We start from the raw sequence: 12,966 nt of genomic DNA, 5'->3' as shown, positions 1-12,966 counted from the left end.
GGATGGGTCATGGGCAGGAACAGTGAGTGCAATCTTGGTGTCAGCAGAGATGGGCTTTTAAACACCGCTTGACCTCCATTGGAAATCAGTTTGGGGTGTGAGCTGGAATATCTGTTCCCAGTTAATTCTACTTGTGAATCTCTCCTGAGTGGTCATTCACATCTGGAGGGAATCGGGAAGAGGAGTTAATCATAAACAACTGTACAAGGAAGAGCCCTAATGGCTTTATTTTGATGTTTTTGATAGTGGTCTCTAGGAACTGATCTCTCAGCAGCAAAGAAGAAACTAAATCTAATCTGAGCTGAGTTTCCTGCACTTCTATAGAGAACATGGACACATTACAACCCTGTCATAGGACTGCATTGGAGCACCATTGGGTTGGATCTGCACAAGGGATTGCTTCCCTTGGGGGCTCGCAGTCAAGTCATAGAATCCCGGAACTTCAGAATGGGTTGGTTTGGAAGGGCCTTTAAAGATCATAGAGCCACGGAATGGTTGAGTTGGAAGGGTCCTTAAAGATCATAGAGCCACAGAATGGTTGGGTTGGAAGGGTCCTTTAAAGATCATAGAGCCACAGAATGGTTGGGTTGGAAGGGTCCTTAAAGATCATAGAGCCACAGAATGGTTGGGTTGGAGGGATACTTTAAGATAACTTAGTTGAGTGCTCCACAACTAAGAAGATCAGTCTGCCCAGAGCTCCATGTAACCTGGTCTCTGAGCAGCAGTGCCAGTACCTCCTCACTGTCTGAGTAAAGAATTTCTTCCTAACATCTGACCTAAATCTTCCCTCTTTTAGTTTAAGAAAGAGCTGGAGGTGCTCAGTAGTCAGGATCCAAGAGTTTAAAACTGCTATTTTTCTATTAGAATGTGTATTGGCAGAGATAAGCTGCAGTAAAAATCATCAGAGACCTGAGAGGTGATGAATTAATAGTTACCTGTCTGTAACAGAGCTCATCATATGCAAGGCAGAGGGTAGCTGTGCTGCCTGCCTTATGCACTGCGGCGATGCACGAACCTGGAGGGGAGTTCAAAGAAACGTGACCACATCTTCCCTTCTCTGAACGCCTACGGTAGCTTCCTACACAGTTCGTGTTTGGCCACCTCTCATCTGCACTGTTTGAGTCAGCAACCTAGAAACGTGTTCTGGTACCCCATAACAAAACGTGAAGCATGTGGGAGATGTCGGGCCTTGGATGGATGGATGGATGGATGGATGGATGGATGGATGGATGGATGGATGGATGGATGGATGGATGGATGGATATCAGGCTTGTAGGTGGGAGATGGAGAACCTTGTGTGTATGGCTGGATGGAAGACTCACAGATGGGAGATATAAGACCTCATGTGTATGGATGGATATCAGCCTTGTAGGTGGGAGATGATGCATGTATGCGTAGGTGGGACCTTGTGTGTATGAATGGATGTCAGACTCGTGGGTGGGAGATGTAAGACCTCGTGTGTTTGGATGGATGTCAGACGAATGGGTGGGAGGTGTAAGATCTCACGTATAGACGAATGTCAGACTGGTGGGCGGGAGAAGTAAAGCTTCTTTATGATGGCAACAGACCAATAGTGCAGATCAGTTGCTGATGAACCTCAGGAGACCTGCTGTGCTCCAGATACATTGTGCCAGCTCATGAGCCCTTGTGTCCTCAGTGTGCTGTGGTATTAGTAGGCAGCGGCAAGTAATGCTCAAAACAGTCGATGTGTTGCTGAATGGTGCTGCAAAGTAGCATAAGACACCTCCTCTGTGGCTGCTAAGAACAGATAAGGAGAAGGCTGGGGTACTTAACCACTTTTTTTGCCTTGGTCTTCCCTGATAACTGCTCACCACACAGTGGCCTGTCAGCATCTGAAGGGGAGCTATGGGACAAATGGGACAGACTTCAGCAGGGTCTATAGTGACAGAACAAGGGGAAATGGCTTCAAGCTTTAAGGGAGTAGAATTGCCCAGAGATGTGGATGCAGTGACAGCTTCTATCAAATACCTGGGCTGCCAAAGTGTGTCTCATGAGCAACTTAGATGTATTAGTCTTAGATTTATCCCTCTTACGGTCTTCACTTTTTCCTATACTATATTATTAACAAAACAGAACAGCTCATTGGTGTTGGCTAATGTGGTGTCATTTGAGGTAATTAGCACTGTCATTTCCTAATGTGTTTATGTGAAATAGTTGCCTTAAGTTTCAACAGCTGAAAAAGTGCTCCAAGTATCTCCAAATTCAGAGCATTTTGATGCTCATGGTTTTGTTTTTACAAGCACACGAGGAGCTGTGACTTTGTCTGTCATTGCTGTGCATCCTCCAGAGTGCTTGATATCACATCAATTTCAGAAGTGATAAGGATGTAGATTGCCAAACAGTCTTTTATTACCGCCTCATTCCCTTTGTTTTATACGTAGGTTCTGAGCGTGTTGGGTTGAGGACTTGTCATTCCTTTTGGAATCCCTCAGTGCCGCATCCCCACGGTTCTGGAACAGCTCAATGGACGGTGACCCCACCACCTCCCTGGGCAGCTGTACCACTGCATCACTGCTCTTTACAAGGCATATTTTTTCCTAATATCCAGCCTGAACCAAATGAGAAATGTAGTCGTGTGCCCTCCCTATGGGTACACCTCCCAAAACCAGAGTTTCTCCTATGTCATTTAGGTAATCCTAGGGTTGGTTTGACTGGGAGATCTCCATAGTTGGTGTGGCCTCGTGGCATATGACACTTGGATAGTGCTGGTGAGTGCTCCTGTGCCAAGGAATACCACTGCCATCCCACAGGGATCTGAGAAAGCTTTGAATTGGGACCAAAAGATGATACAGTGGGTGCAGTGCGATCAATGGAGCATGGGGATGTGTGAGTGATCCAACGCTTGTTTAGAACTTCAGCTTGTTTTCTCAGAGCTGCCAGTGCCAAATACACTCCAGCCTCTGTATGAAGCAGATGGCCGATCTCTATTACGTTGGTAAAAACCGAATGTGATTTTAGGAATGCGTAATCCTCATCACAGCAGCGAGAGTCTCAGCTTCACCCAGAGCAAAGTGCAGGAGTGGGAGTTGTGCAAAGTCGCACTTGGAAGATATTTTTGGTCATTTTTTGCTCCTCGATTTTAGCAAAGTGCTGTTGTGTGGTGGCGAATTCTCATGAAATGGCCGTCTTCCTTGTGCCTTTGGTCTTGGTTGGGTATGAATTCTGGCTTGAGTTCCCGTTCTCCTGACAGACTGCATACATACCTGTAAAACAGAAAAGGCATTGGACAAACGGGAGGCGTTTATGTGCTTCTCAGAACGTGTTTGATGACTTTCACTAGGACTTTTTTGTGCCGTACATCTGGATCCCATTAGCTGTTTAAAATTGGGTTATTTTAAGCTTGTGACTGCGCATAGTTGAAAGGGGGGGAGTACTGTATTTTTAGTTCATCTTGACTGTAATTTCTTTCCAAATTAGTAAAAGTTCAGCCTTTTCTTTCTGAATGTGTTGATTTCAAGGCAGAAAACCCCATGGAAACACATGCAAATCTTGAGCAGGAACTCTGGTTTTGCTCTTTCAATTTATTTTCACGTTAGACTCTCCCAAGCCTAAACAAAAGCAGAGACAAAACCCCAGTAGAGTTCCTACAGTACAGTTCCTACAGCTGAGCTCCAGCCAGGAAGAGAGGTGAGTACTTGCTCTGTGTGCTGGGATGCATCTCATACTCGGTCTGTGCTGCAGTTGGGTCCTTTTAGAGGCAAAGAATGAGCGTCTTGTACCTGGAGACCATACAGAAGAGTGCTTCTTCTGTGCCAAGTAATAAATCCAATTCACCCTCTCAGCACATTACAGATTGCGGATTCCTATTGGATGGAATGAATGATTGGGATCTGTGACCCATTCATAGGATGGCACTGATTGCTGTACTGCTTGTAGATGGAGTCATTGCTCCAAAATAGTTTGATTCCACTTAAAAAGCTGAGAGTTTCTTTTATTGCATGCTATATTTGAAACTAATTTGCTCTGATCTTTAAAAGAAGGATGAGATGTGCAGTAAGAGCCTGAATTTCCAGTTATCAGTGATGTGAATGGCTCAGAAGGCTGCAGCCCTCTGCTTACACTGCTGAGCCTGTTGCACTACCAAGGTGCAGGATCCTTTACTAGTGTTACACTACTAATACTGGGGGGGTTGGGTTGGGGGAGGAGGGATGCAAAAAGCATCCAGTTCTTTCTGCAACATCAATGTAAGGAAATCTTCATCTTGATCCTGATTTAGGAATTACTTGAGCGCCGGCCAAGAAAATCTGATTTCTGTCATCATCCCCATTGTTTCCCTGTAAGATCTCCCCATGCTTCCCTGTTTCCTCCTTTCCAGCTCAGTGATTCTCCAGGTGTTTTCCTGCATAGGCTTAAGCCATTGTGCTCTCATAGTGCACTTCTGCACTTCACGCGGTGTCAAGGGAAGGGAAGGCAATAAATCAGAAAGCAAACTACTGCCTGAATGAGCTGAGATTTGTGTAGTTCTGTTATACACAACTACTGAGCTTAAAGTGATGTTGCAGCCAAGCAGTTAATCTTGCTCTCCCAAAGCAGGATCAGCAACATCCATCTGTTTTCTTGTTTATTCGGCACTAGTTGAGAAAGAGAAGCATAGCTGGAGGATTATTACTAGATTTTCTTTTAGAAAAGGGAGCAGATGTACGTTGGGAGCCAGAGGGATTTCCCACCCAAACCATCCTATGGTTCTATGAGTTTGTGATCTCAAACAGAGAGACATCCTGCTAAATTCGCACCCTACAAAGTAAATAACTTGTCTAAGAGGAGATATCCAGGAAAAGAGCAAAAGAAGAAGGGAGTCAGTGATTCAAATGTCTTCACCTTTCTGCTGGTCTCACTTCTATGTGCTGATATTTGGCACCAGATGAGAATTGTGAGCCTTGATGGTGCTTGTTGGGTAGCGGGATGGCCTGTTGGCAGAGTTCAGTCTCATGCTACCTGGTGACAGCAGAGATCACGGAGTGCCCCAAGCACCGCGGTGTCAGCAAGATCCGCTCCCAGCAGTGCCTTTGGCAATGCTGGAAAAGCAAATGGCGTGGTATGGCATCAGAATGGACGCGTCGTCAGATAACCATTCTGTCTCATTGTCTGGAGCTGTGGTTAATCAGTACATTCCTCTGTCCCAGGGCTTCAGGCAGAGTTCTTAGTACTGCCTGAGCTGGAACTCTACAAAGGCAAGGCACGAGGCAGCATCAGAGTTGGACTCGGTAGTCAGAGAATCACAGAATGGCCTGGGTTGAAAAGAACCACAACGACCATCTGGTTCCAACCCCCTGCTGTGTGCAGGTTCACCAACCAGCAGCCCAGGCTGCCCAGAGCCACATCCAGCCTGGCCTTGAATGCCAAGGGGCAACCTTGATCCTTCTGGGTCCCTTCCATCTCAGGTTATTCTAAGGTTGATGGATATTTTAGGTTTTGCAGATCTTGAAGGAACCTGACACCTTGCAAAATGTCATCAGATCCTGCCAGAACAGAATTTCTTATTTCATTTGGCCTTTAGCACAATTAAACTTCTGTTGCAGCATAGTTTCTCAGAAGAAATACTTCTGTGTCGATTACATTTAAAGAAGACAGTGGTGTAAAGGAGCCTCTATTTCACAGATTGCAGAGGTAATTGACTGCAGATGCATCTTCTCCAGTATTCTTGCAGCTGGGACATGGGGCTGTGCTGGGTCCAATCTCAGTTTATCTAACAAATTGGGTTTCATGAGGTTTGGCTGACACATGTTCCACTTTGTCTCCTCAACTTTAATCTAAGAGAACTGTTAAAACTTCACCTGGCGAGCTCCTCTCCCAGCCAAACCAACAGCAGGAAGTTCTGAAACCTTGTGAATGAACCAGCTGGCCTAAAATCTGGGGCCAAGTGTGCGGAGTTATTCGTTTTGGAGCTCTCTGGGCTATGCATGCTTGGGTTTAATGGCTCTAAAGTAGAACTCTTCAGTACCTATGGGATTTTTTGGGTACCGCCATGCAGTCGTGTCTCTGTCCTCACCACCCGTGATCCAGGTGACATCTCCATCCCTTATCTCTCTTTGGGATGAGAAGAATCCCTGAATCCACTGAAATTCTTTTTGGTCAGATCCTGTCTCCATCCTTCAGCCGATGAAGAATATATTTCTTTGGTTATGCAGAAACAATGCAGAGCAGCTCCCGGAGTGTTTTAACAGCAGCGCCTTGCTCGGTTCATTGCTTTCCCAGGTGTCACTTTGCATTCTGTAATTATTTCTGCAGCTTCCCTCCAAAAGTGCTCTTAGGATTTAACGGCATCAAGAGGTGTAATCTTTGCTCCGCATATTTTTCCAATTAAGAAAGCCTGAAGTGCAGAGAGAGCTCGCTTTGCTTAACTTCTTTTTAAATCTAAAGGAAACAAGCTTAGCTCCTCAAGCCTCGTCCTGTGGGAGTCAAGAGCATTTCTCTGTACACACACGTCCGTGCCTTATACCTGCTCTTGGCTGCATGCTGAGTCCTTAAAGGGCTGTGAACTTTCTGAGAGTTTTCAGGTCCAAGGACCCAGGGATACATTTGGGAGCAATTTGTGTTGCTTTTTCCCTTAGCCCTCGCAGGGAGTTTCCAACTATCTTTATTTCATGTGCTGAATCTTTTTTCAGCTTTCCCATGTCTTTTTCCAAGACCGGTGGGTAGAAACACAGTTCAAAGCATTCCTGTTCTGGGGATATACAGAATGATGCCTTCTCTTTTATTTTCTAATCATTTAACATGTTTTTGCTCATCCCTTTCCATCACATTTTGCATCTCTCTTTGCTTTTTGACCTGTGAATGAGCATGGAACTCGAGAACCACAGAGATGCAGCATTGAAGGATGTGGTCATTGGGCATGATGGGATGGGTTGGGGCTGGACTGAGTGATCTTAGAGGTCTTTTCCAACCCGAATTGCCTCTAGGATTCTATCCCCATCCATACCACTTCACTTTGGGCCTACAACTGAGTTCAAGCAGCTGTGCCTTGCTCAGCTTTTGGAGCTCTCCTTTTGTTCTTGAGAAGCTGTTGTGGTTACAGCTGTCAGTCTGCAGCCATTGTAGCACCAAAGGTTTGCATACATAAATTGCTGTAGTGTTTCTTTATGGCATCAGCTTATGGGCTGAGTCCTCCTCCCAGGGGTGGATTGTAGCTTGTTCTGCCATTACTGGTTCTGAAAGATTTGTTTTCTTTGTTGCAAGACAGCATGAAAATTAAAATGGGGATTGAATGTGAGAGTAGAGCAAAGGAGCCTTTATTTGAGTGAATTTTCTGCCTCATGCAGAACCTTTAGTTTCTGCAGTGATGGGCTTTAGAGAGGATGTGGTTTGTGTTCCTGCTATTCAAATGTCTCAAAGCCAGTAAGTCAGCCTGTTGCTGTGCATGGGTTTCAGATGTTAAGCTGCATTTGTGTTTGCTTCATGCTGAGCAGCGTCGGTGGCCACAAGCGTGGTGCTTCCCCATGGGGCTCTCACCTGGACCTGAAGATGCTTAACTGGGTTTGTGTGCTTCAGTCGTGCTCCTTCCATGCAGAATATCCCTCATTTTTTCTATGCCCATCACCGTTTTCTTTGCTTTCCTGAATCCTCTCACATTCTGTAATAAATCTTTTTGATGATGTGGGATCAATGGCGTGTGAGACAGCCAGTGTGGATTTGTATTTTGAAACAAGTGTTCCAGGGGAGGTTCAGGTTGGATATTAGGCACAATTTCTTCTCATAAAAGCAGTGATGCAGTGGCACAGCTGCCCAGGGAGGTGGTGGGGTCACCATCCATGGAGCTGTTCAAGGAATGTGGGGATGTGGCACTGAGGGACGTGGGCTGTGGGCATGATGGGGGGAACTGGGCTTGGACTTGGGGATCTGAGAGGTCTTTTCCAACCTGAATGACTCTATGATAACTGATTTTCAGAACACTTTCTCATGGAGCACGTTGAAAATCTCTGGAAATCTCTGGGAATTTCCCTTTTCTGGTGGCACTGAGCAGAGTCACACTGCAGCAATCATTAATGAAGAGAGCTATTATCTCTTGACTCCTTTCTGCTAAGAAAGGATTCGCTCAGCCTCATCTAATCTGCAGTAATTGCTGCAGGAAGCAGTAGTTTCAACAGCCAACATGCAGGGCTGGTTATTCTTTATAACAGGGATCATCTTTCTCCCTGGGCTCAAACACTCTTCTGCACTTTGTTTTTTTCCCTTGATTGTGCAGCCTGGTACTACTATCTGTACTAATTCTTGTCCAGATATATATGCAGATATATATAATTTGCTAACTTTCTCTTTTTTCAGCCTGCTTCAGTCAGGCTCCCAGCTTTAGAGTGCATTGCATATGAAGCATCTCACTGATCTTCTTGCCTACACATACATAGTGTCTGTTCTGTTCCGGCCATCACGCAATGCAAGGCATTCCAATTAATGTCCCTGTGCTTTTTTGGTCTCTTTTGTTGCTCTGTTTCCAGCTTTGAGCATCCCAATGGCACAGATTTACCTGGCTTGTTGTACATGTGGTGGGTTAACGCTGGCTGCTGGCCAACACAGTACAAATTTGCCAAGACAAAGGAGTGAAAACCATGATTGTGAGAGACTGATGCCAAATGGGTTCCCTGGTTGGCCACACAGCATCACCACTGCGGCCACAGCAAGATATCTTGAGTGTCCTGTGCCAAATAGGCGTATTCGAGCCATGTGAGCAGCTGTGGTTTAATTGCCATCCCTGATTTGCTGAAGGGACTGTCCAAAAGTCTCAGTCACATGGAACAAGAAGCTTTGCTTTAGGACCAGATTAATTTAAGGTCTGTCTGGGTTTGGTCAGTGACTGTGTGTGTTCATATATAGCCTCTCTATTCTCACATACATATCTCTTTGAAAAGGAACAAACAGTAGTCACAGCCCGCCCCGTTTCCATGTCATTTATCCTCCAACTCTTGCTTGGGATGTAGACTTAATCTGATGAGAAGCTGCTGTCAGGTAGGTGCCTGACCATAGGCCATCCCAAATGCAGACCATCGCCCATGTCTGTGTTTCCATTTAGACTTCAGTGGAACTTTTTCTCAAGCTACTTCCACGATAAAAAAGGAATAGGGAAGAGATGGAACATCTGAAGTCAGTTATAGGAACTGCAGTTGGGTCTCCAAGGAAGGCAGCTGCCTTGTTGATATACAAATAGGAAATAGAAATGATTCTTCTTTTACACAATGAGTAACACTTGCTAGAGGCGCAATTTTCCTGAGCCTCATGAGATGTTCTTTAATGGTGAGACCTGGCTCGTGCATTGCTGGCAAATGCATCAAGATTGAATTTTCCATACGCTTTGTTTCCTTCCAGTGTCATCAAGACTGTCACAGACATCCTCCCCTCAGACAAGCTGCCAGTCACCTTCCATCCAGACAGGCAAAGTCATCTCTTCGTCCCAGAAGCACAGCAAGAAGGCACTCAAACAGGTAAGTGGCACAGTCTGGAACTGAGTTTGGGGATGGCTGCAGTAATTTTATTTCTCTGGTAGATCATCTTTCTAAGGGAAAACGCACTCTGTGGGTCAGAGTCAAGACTTCCTGCCTATTGCATATAACAGGGCTTTGCTAAACCATAGAATCATTCAGGTTGGAGAAGACCTCTCAGATCCCCAACCCCAACCCACCCCACTGCCCACATCCCTCAGTGCCACATCCCCACAGTTCTGGAACACCTCCATGGACAGTGACCCCACTATGAGCAGCTGTGCCACTGCATCACTGCTCTTCTGGAGACAAAATCTTTCCTAATATCCAACCTGAATCTCCTCTGGCACAACTTGAGGCCATCACCTCTTGTCCTAAAAATCACCCCTCTCTTTTAAAGGAGATTCAGAATACTGAATTGCATGAAAAAGCACCTGGAACTTTCATCGGTGTTATTGTAGGGAATAAATACGAGATACTGATTTTCACCCAAGCTTTTTGATCAATGTGCTGAGCTTTCTACAGTCTGGTTTAGAGAAAGGAAGGTTTTTCTGAGAGAAGAATTAAATCCTTTCACTTCTTCCCCTCATTAGGGGCATACTTTCCCTTCCAAGGAATTCTTCAGTCCTCTGTATTTATGGAGGTGACAAAGGGGAAGCAGAGCCTTTGCACGGCTCCTCTATTGGGTATTATGAGAGAAGGAGCAGGGCCGGTTGTTTTGTGTGCTCATCTGTAGAAGCTGTTGTGTGCTCTCAGGATGGAACAGATAACTGTACCTCACATGGTCCTGTTCTGTTAATGAAAAAATGCAGGATGAATGATTCCCTTGAGCATCTTATTTGCAGGTGTTTCCCCAGCTGCATTGTTTAGTTTTCCGTGATCCTTAGAAAGGAAGTGCTATAATAGGGTTAGACTTAGTCCTTAGTCAAGCAAAAATCTGCAAGGAGTTATGAGTCAAGCTGCAGAGGAGGTGCTAGTCGAGGGATTACGGAAGCTTGTCACAGACAGATGAAATCCCGATGTGTTCTGGATGGGATTTACCTTTTCCCAGCCGGTTTTCCCAGCTTTTCCCAGCGCTCAGAATAGTATTCAGCTCTTAGAGATGCCCGTGGTGTTTGGAAAAGGATTTGTAGCGAGAGATAAGGATTCAATTAGAACATACTGTTTAGGAAAACATTGCAGGTGAAGATAGAGCAATGGAATGAACTGGAGCTTTGTTTCCAGCAGGAGTTAGATGGATGTCAAACCTCTCTTCTTTCTAATTCTTGCCCACTTTTCATCTCCGAATTCCCTCTGCTCCTCTTGCCAGCAGCCTTCTCCAACTCTACATCTGCCCCCTGCGTCTCTGCTCTCTCCCCGCACTTCACCCCACCTTTCTTCTTGTGCTGTTTACCTCTGGAGCATTCCTGTTCCAACGCTGACTCCGTGTGCAGTGAAATATGTCAGACCTGGTGAGGTCCAAATTTTAGGTGGTGTTCTCAGTCTCACTGTTCTCAGTCTTCTCGGGCTGGGGGAAAAAAACCAGAAAGAAAGAGAAATGGGGAAGCACACGTTGGCCTTGACATGTAGCATACCTTGATCATACTGCACCAATATGCAGCTGTCTATAGGGCCAAAAGCTGTTCCTGGTGGTTGCTGTCTTCCATCACAGCAGCATTTCTCCCTGAAGTTTCTTCCCAGAGTAGAGAGCATATCGAATTGTAGTGCTGGGATATCTGATCTTCTGGGCACACTGGAAAAAAGGGTTTGCTGAAGAGTGCTGTAATCATTCATAGAACCATAGAATCACAAGGTTGGAAAGGACCTATAAGATCATCTAGTCCAACCATCCTCCCTTTACTATACCTACAGAAAACCCCTAAACCATCTCTCCTAGCTCCCTATCCAGATGCTGCTTCAACACTGCCAGGGATGGCGACTCCACCATCTGCCATTCAAACCATTCTAACCCACCTGCCTAAAACTCACTGTGGCTTTGGATCAAACAAAGAATGTTGTGTGCCCGATCCAATGCTTGATTGTAGTCCCGATGGAATTCTGCCATTTGGTCCAACTATCACATCAGCCACCTCTTCCTAAACACAATTCCTGCTGCAGACAGGAAAAATCATGAAAATTAGATAGAATGAGCAAGCATCAATAGCAGGAGGGAGACAAAGGTGTTATGACTATACCAGAAAAAAAACCCATAAGTCTTGTTTCACTCATAATCCTAAAGAAAGCTTTCGTATTTTTAAGTACGCCCAGATTATTTGCTAGCAGGCAGTGGAGGAGGCAGCTGGCTGGACTCGGTGCTGGGTAATTATAACATCACTGCAGGGAAGAGAGCAGATTTCTAAGTGAGGATGTTTAACCCTTGAACACCCTATTGCTGCTTAAGCTTACAGTGTCCTTTACAGTCTTTTGGAAGAACTGTGAGTTGGAGTTTAGCATTACCTCGATCTAAATGGACAGAGGCACGCCAGCACTCATCCTAGTGGAATGATGAAACACTCACAGGGAGATCCCTCTTTGGTTACAGTGATTATGTGGTGGTACAGGAAAAAAAGGCATTCAGATTCTGAAATTCATAATCCGTAATTTGAAATCCATTCATAACCCATATTCTCTGGTTGGGGTCTGAACCCATGCTCACAACCGTACTTTGATGGCTCTGAAGCTTTGAAGGCTTCAGAGCTGGTTGGGCCTGAGCATCAGTCAATACCCCCAGGTCCATTTCCTCTACACAGTCATCCGTGTGTGCAGGTTGTGATGGTACAGTCTCAATGTCAAGGCTATTGGACCAGGAAATTGTAGAGTGCAGTGAGGTCTCCCCCGAGCCTCCTCTTCTCCAGGCTAAACAATCCCAGCTCCCTGAGCTGCTCCTCATAAGACTTGTGCTCCAGACCCCTCACAAGTTTCGTTGCCCTTCTCTGGGCACATTCCAGGGCCTCAGTGTCTTTCCTGTAGTGAGGAGCCCAAAGGAGATATCTTTCTTTAATCTAACTCAACCTAAGATGTTCTGCAACCATTAACTTTTGGCTGTGTGTGCAAGGGTAGGAAACGTGTGTACCTGTAGTACTGTGCAAAATGAATGGTGACTTCTTATGTGCTCATAGTTAGAATCCAGCTGTCACCTGCTGTAAATCAAGATGCTTGTACTATGTATTAATGATTTCTGAGAGTGTTTTGTGTTTCCTCTTCCCCAGGCCTTGAAACAGCAGCAGCAGAAGCAGCAGCAGCAGCAATGCAGAGCAGGCATGCCGGTGTCCTCTAATCAGCACGCCCTGCTGAAGGCTGTCAAGGCAGCCAGCACCTCCACACCTACAAAACCTGGTACGTGGCAGCAACACTCCTGTCATGATCACTGTTACTGTTATTGTCTGCAAATTGCTTTTTCTTAGGGGAGGAGAGAATAAACTCCTCTTTTCAAATGGTTTTGTTTCTGAAATATTCTAGTTCCTTTCTCCCTGGCTTGGATTTTATTAGGAGTGCATTCTGTTAAGAGAAGATCTTGAGTGGGTTTTACTGTTCCATCGTCCTGTTCAGCATCTTC

General features: G+C 45.5%; 2 protein-coding genes across 4 annotated transcripts in view; one reads left to right on the top strand and one right to left on the bottom strand.

Moving 5' to 3' along the window:
• The window catches only part of ASXL2 (ASXL transcriptional regulator 2), a 62,038-nt gene that overhangs the window by 32,224 nt on the left and 16,848 nt on the right, over positions 1 to 12,966 (top strand). For all 3 annotated transcript variants that reach the window (XM_085544065.1, XM_015859723.3, XM_032443421.2), the window contains 2 exons: positions 9,319 to 9,434; positions 12,620 to 12,746. In XM_085544065.1, the coding sequence (XP_085400191.1) occupies positions 9,319 to 9,434; positions 12,620 to 12,746 (243 nt within the window). The remainder of the gene's footprint in view (positions 1 to 9,318; positions 9,435 to 12,619; positions 12,747 to 12,966) is intronic.
• LOC107312373 (uncharacterized) overlaps positions 2,349 to 12,966 on the bottom strand; it is a 36,119-nt gene continuing 25,501 nt past the window's right edge. Inside the window, exon 5 of the mRNA XM_085544119.1 lies at positions 2,349 to 3,224. The gene's annotated coding sequence lies outside the window, so the exon portion shown is untranslated. The remainder of the gene's footprint in view (positions 3,225 to 12,966) is intronic.

The sequence above is a fragment of the Coturnix japonica genome, chromosome 3 (assembly GCF_054131305.1).
Source record: "Coturnix japonica strain WE chromosome 3, WE-NBRP24, whole genome shotgun sequence".
Lineage (NCBI taxonomy): Eukaryota > Metazoa > Chordata > Aves > Galliformes > Phasianidae > Coturnix > Coturnix japonica.
The sequence above is the reverse complement of the archived record's forward strand: the minus strand, read 5'-3'. Positions and strand labels throughout refer to the sequence as shown.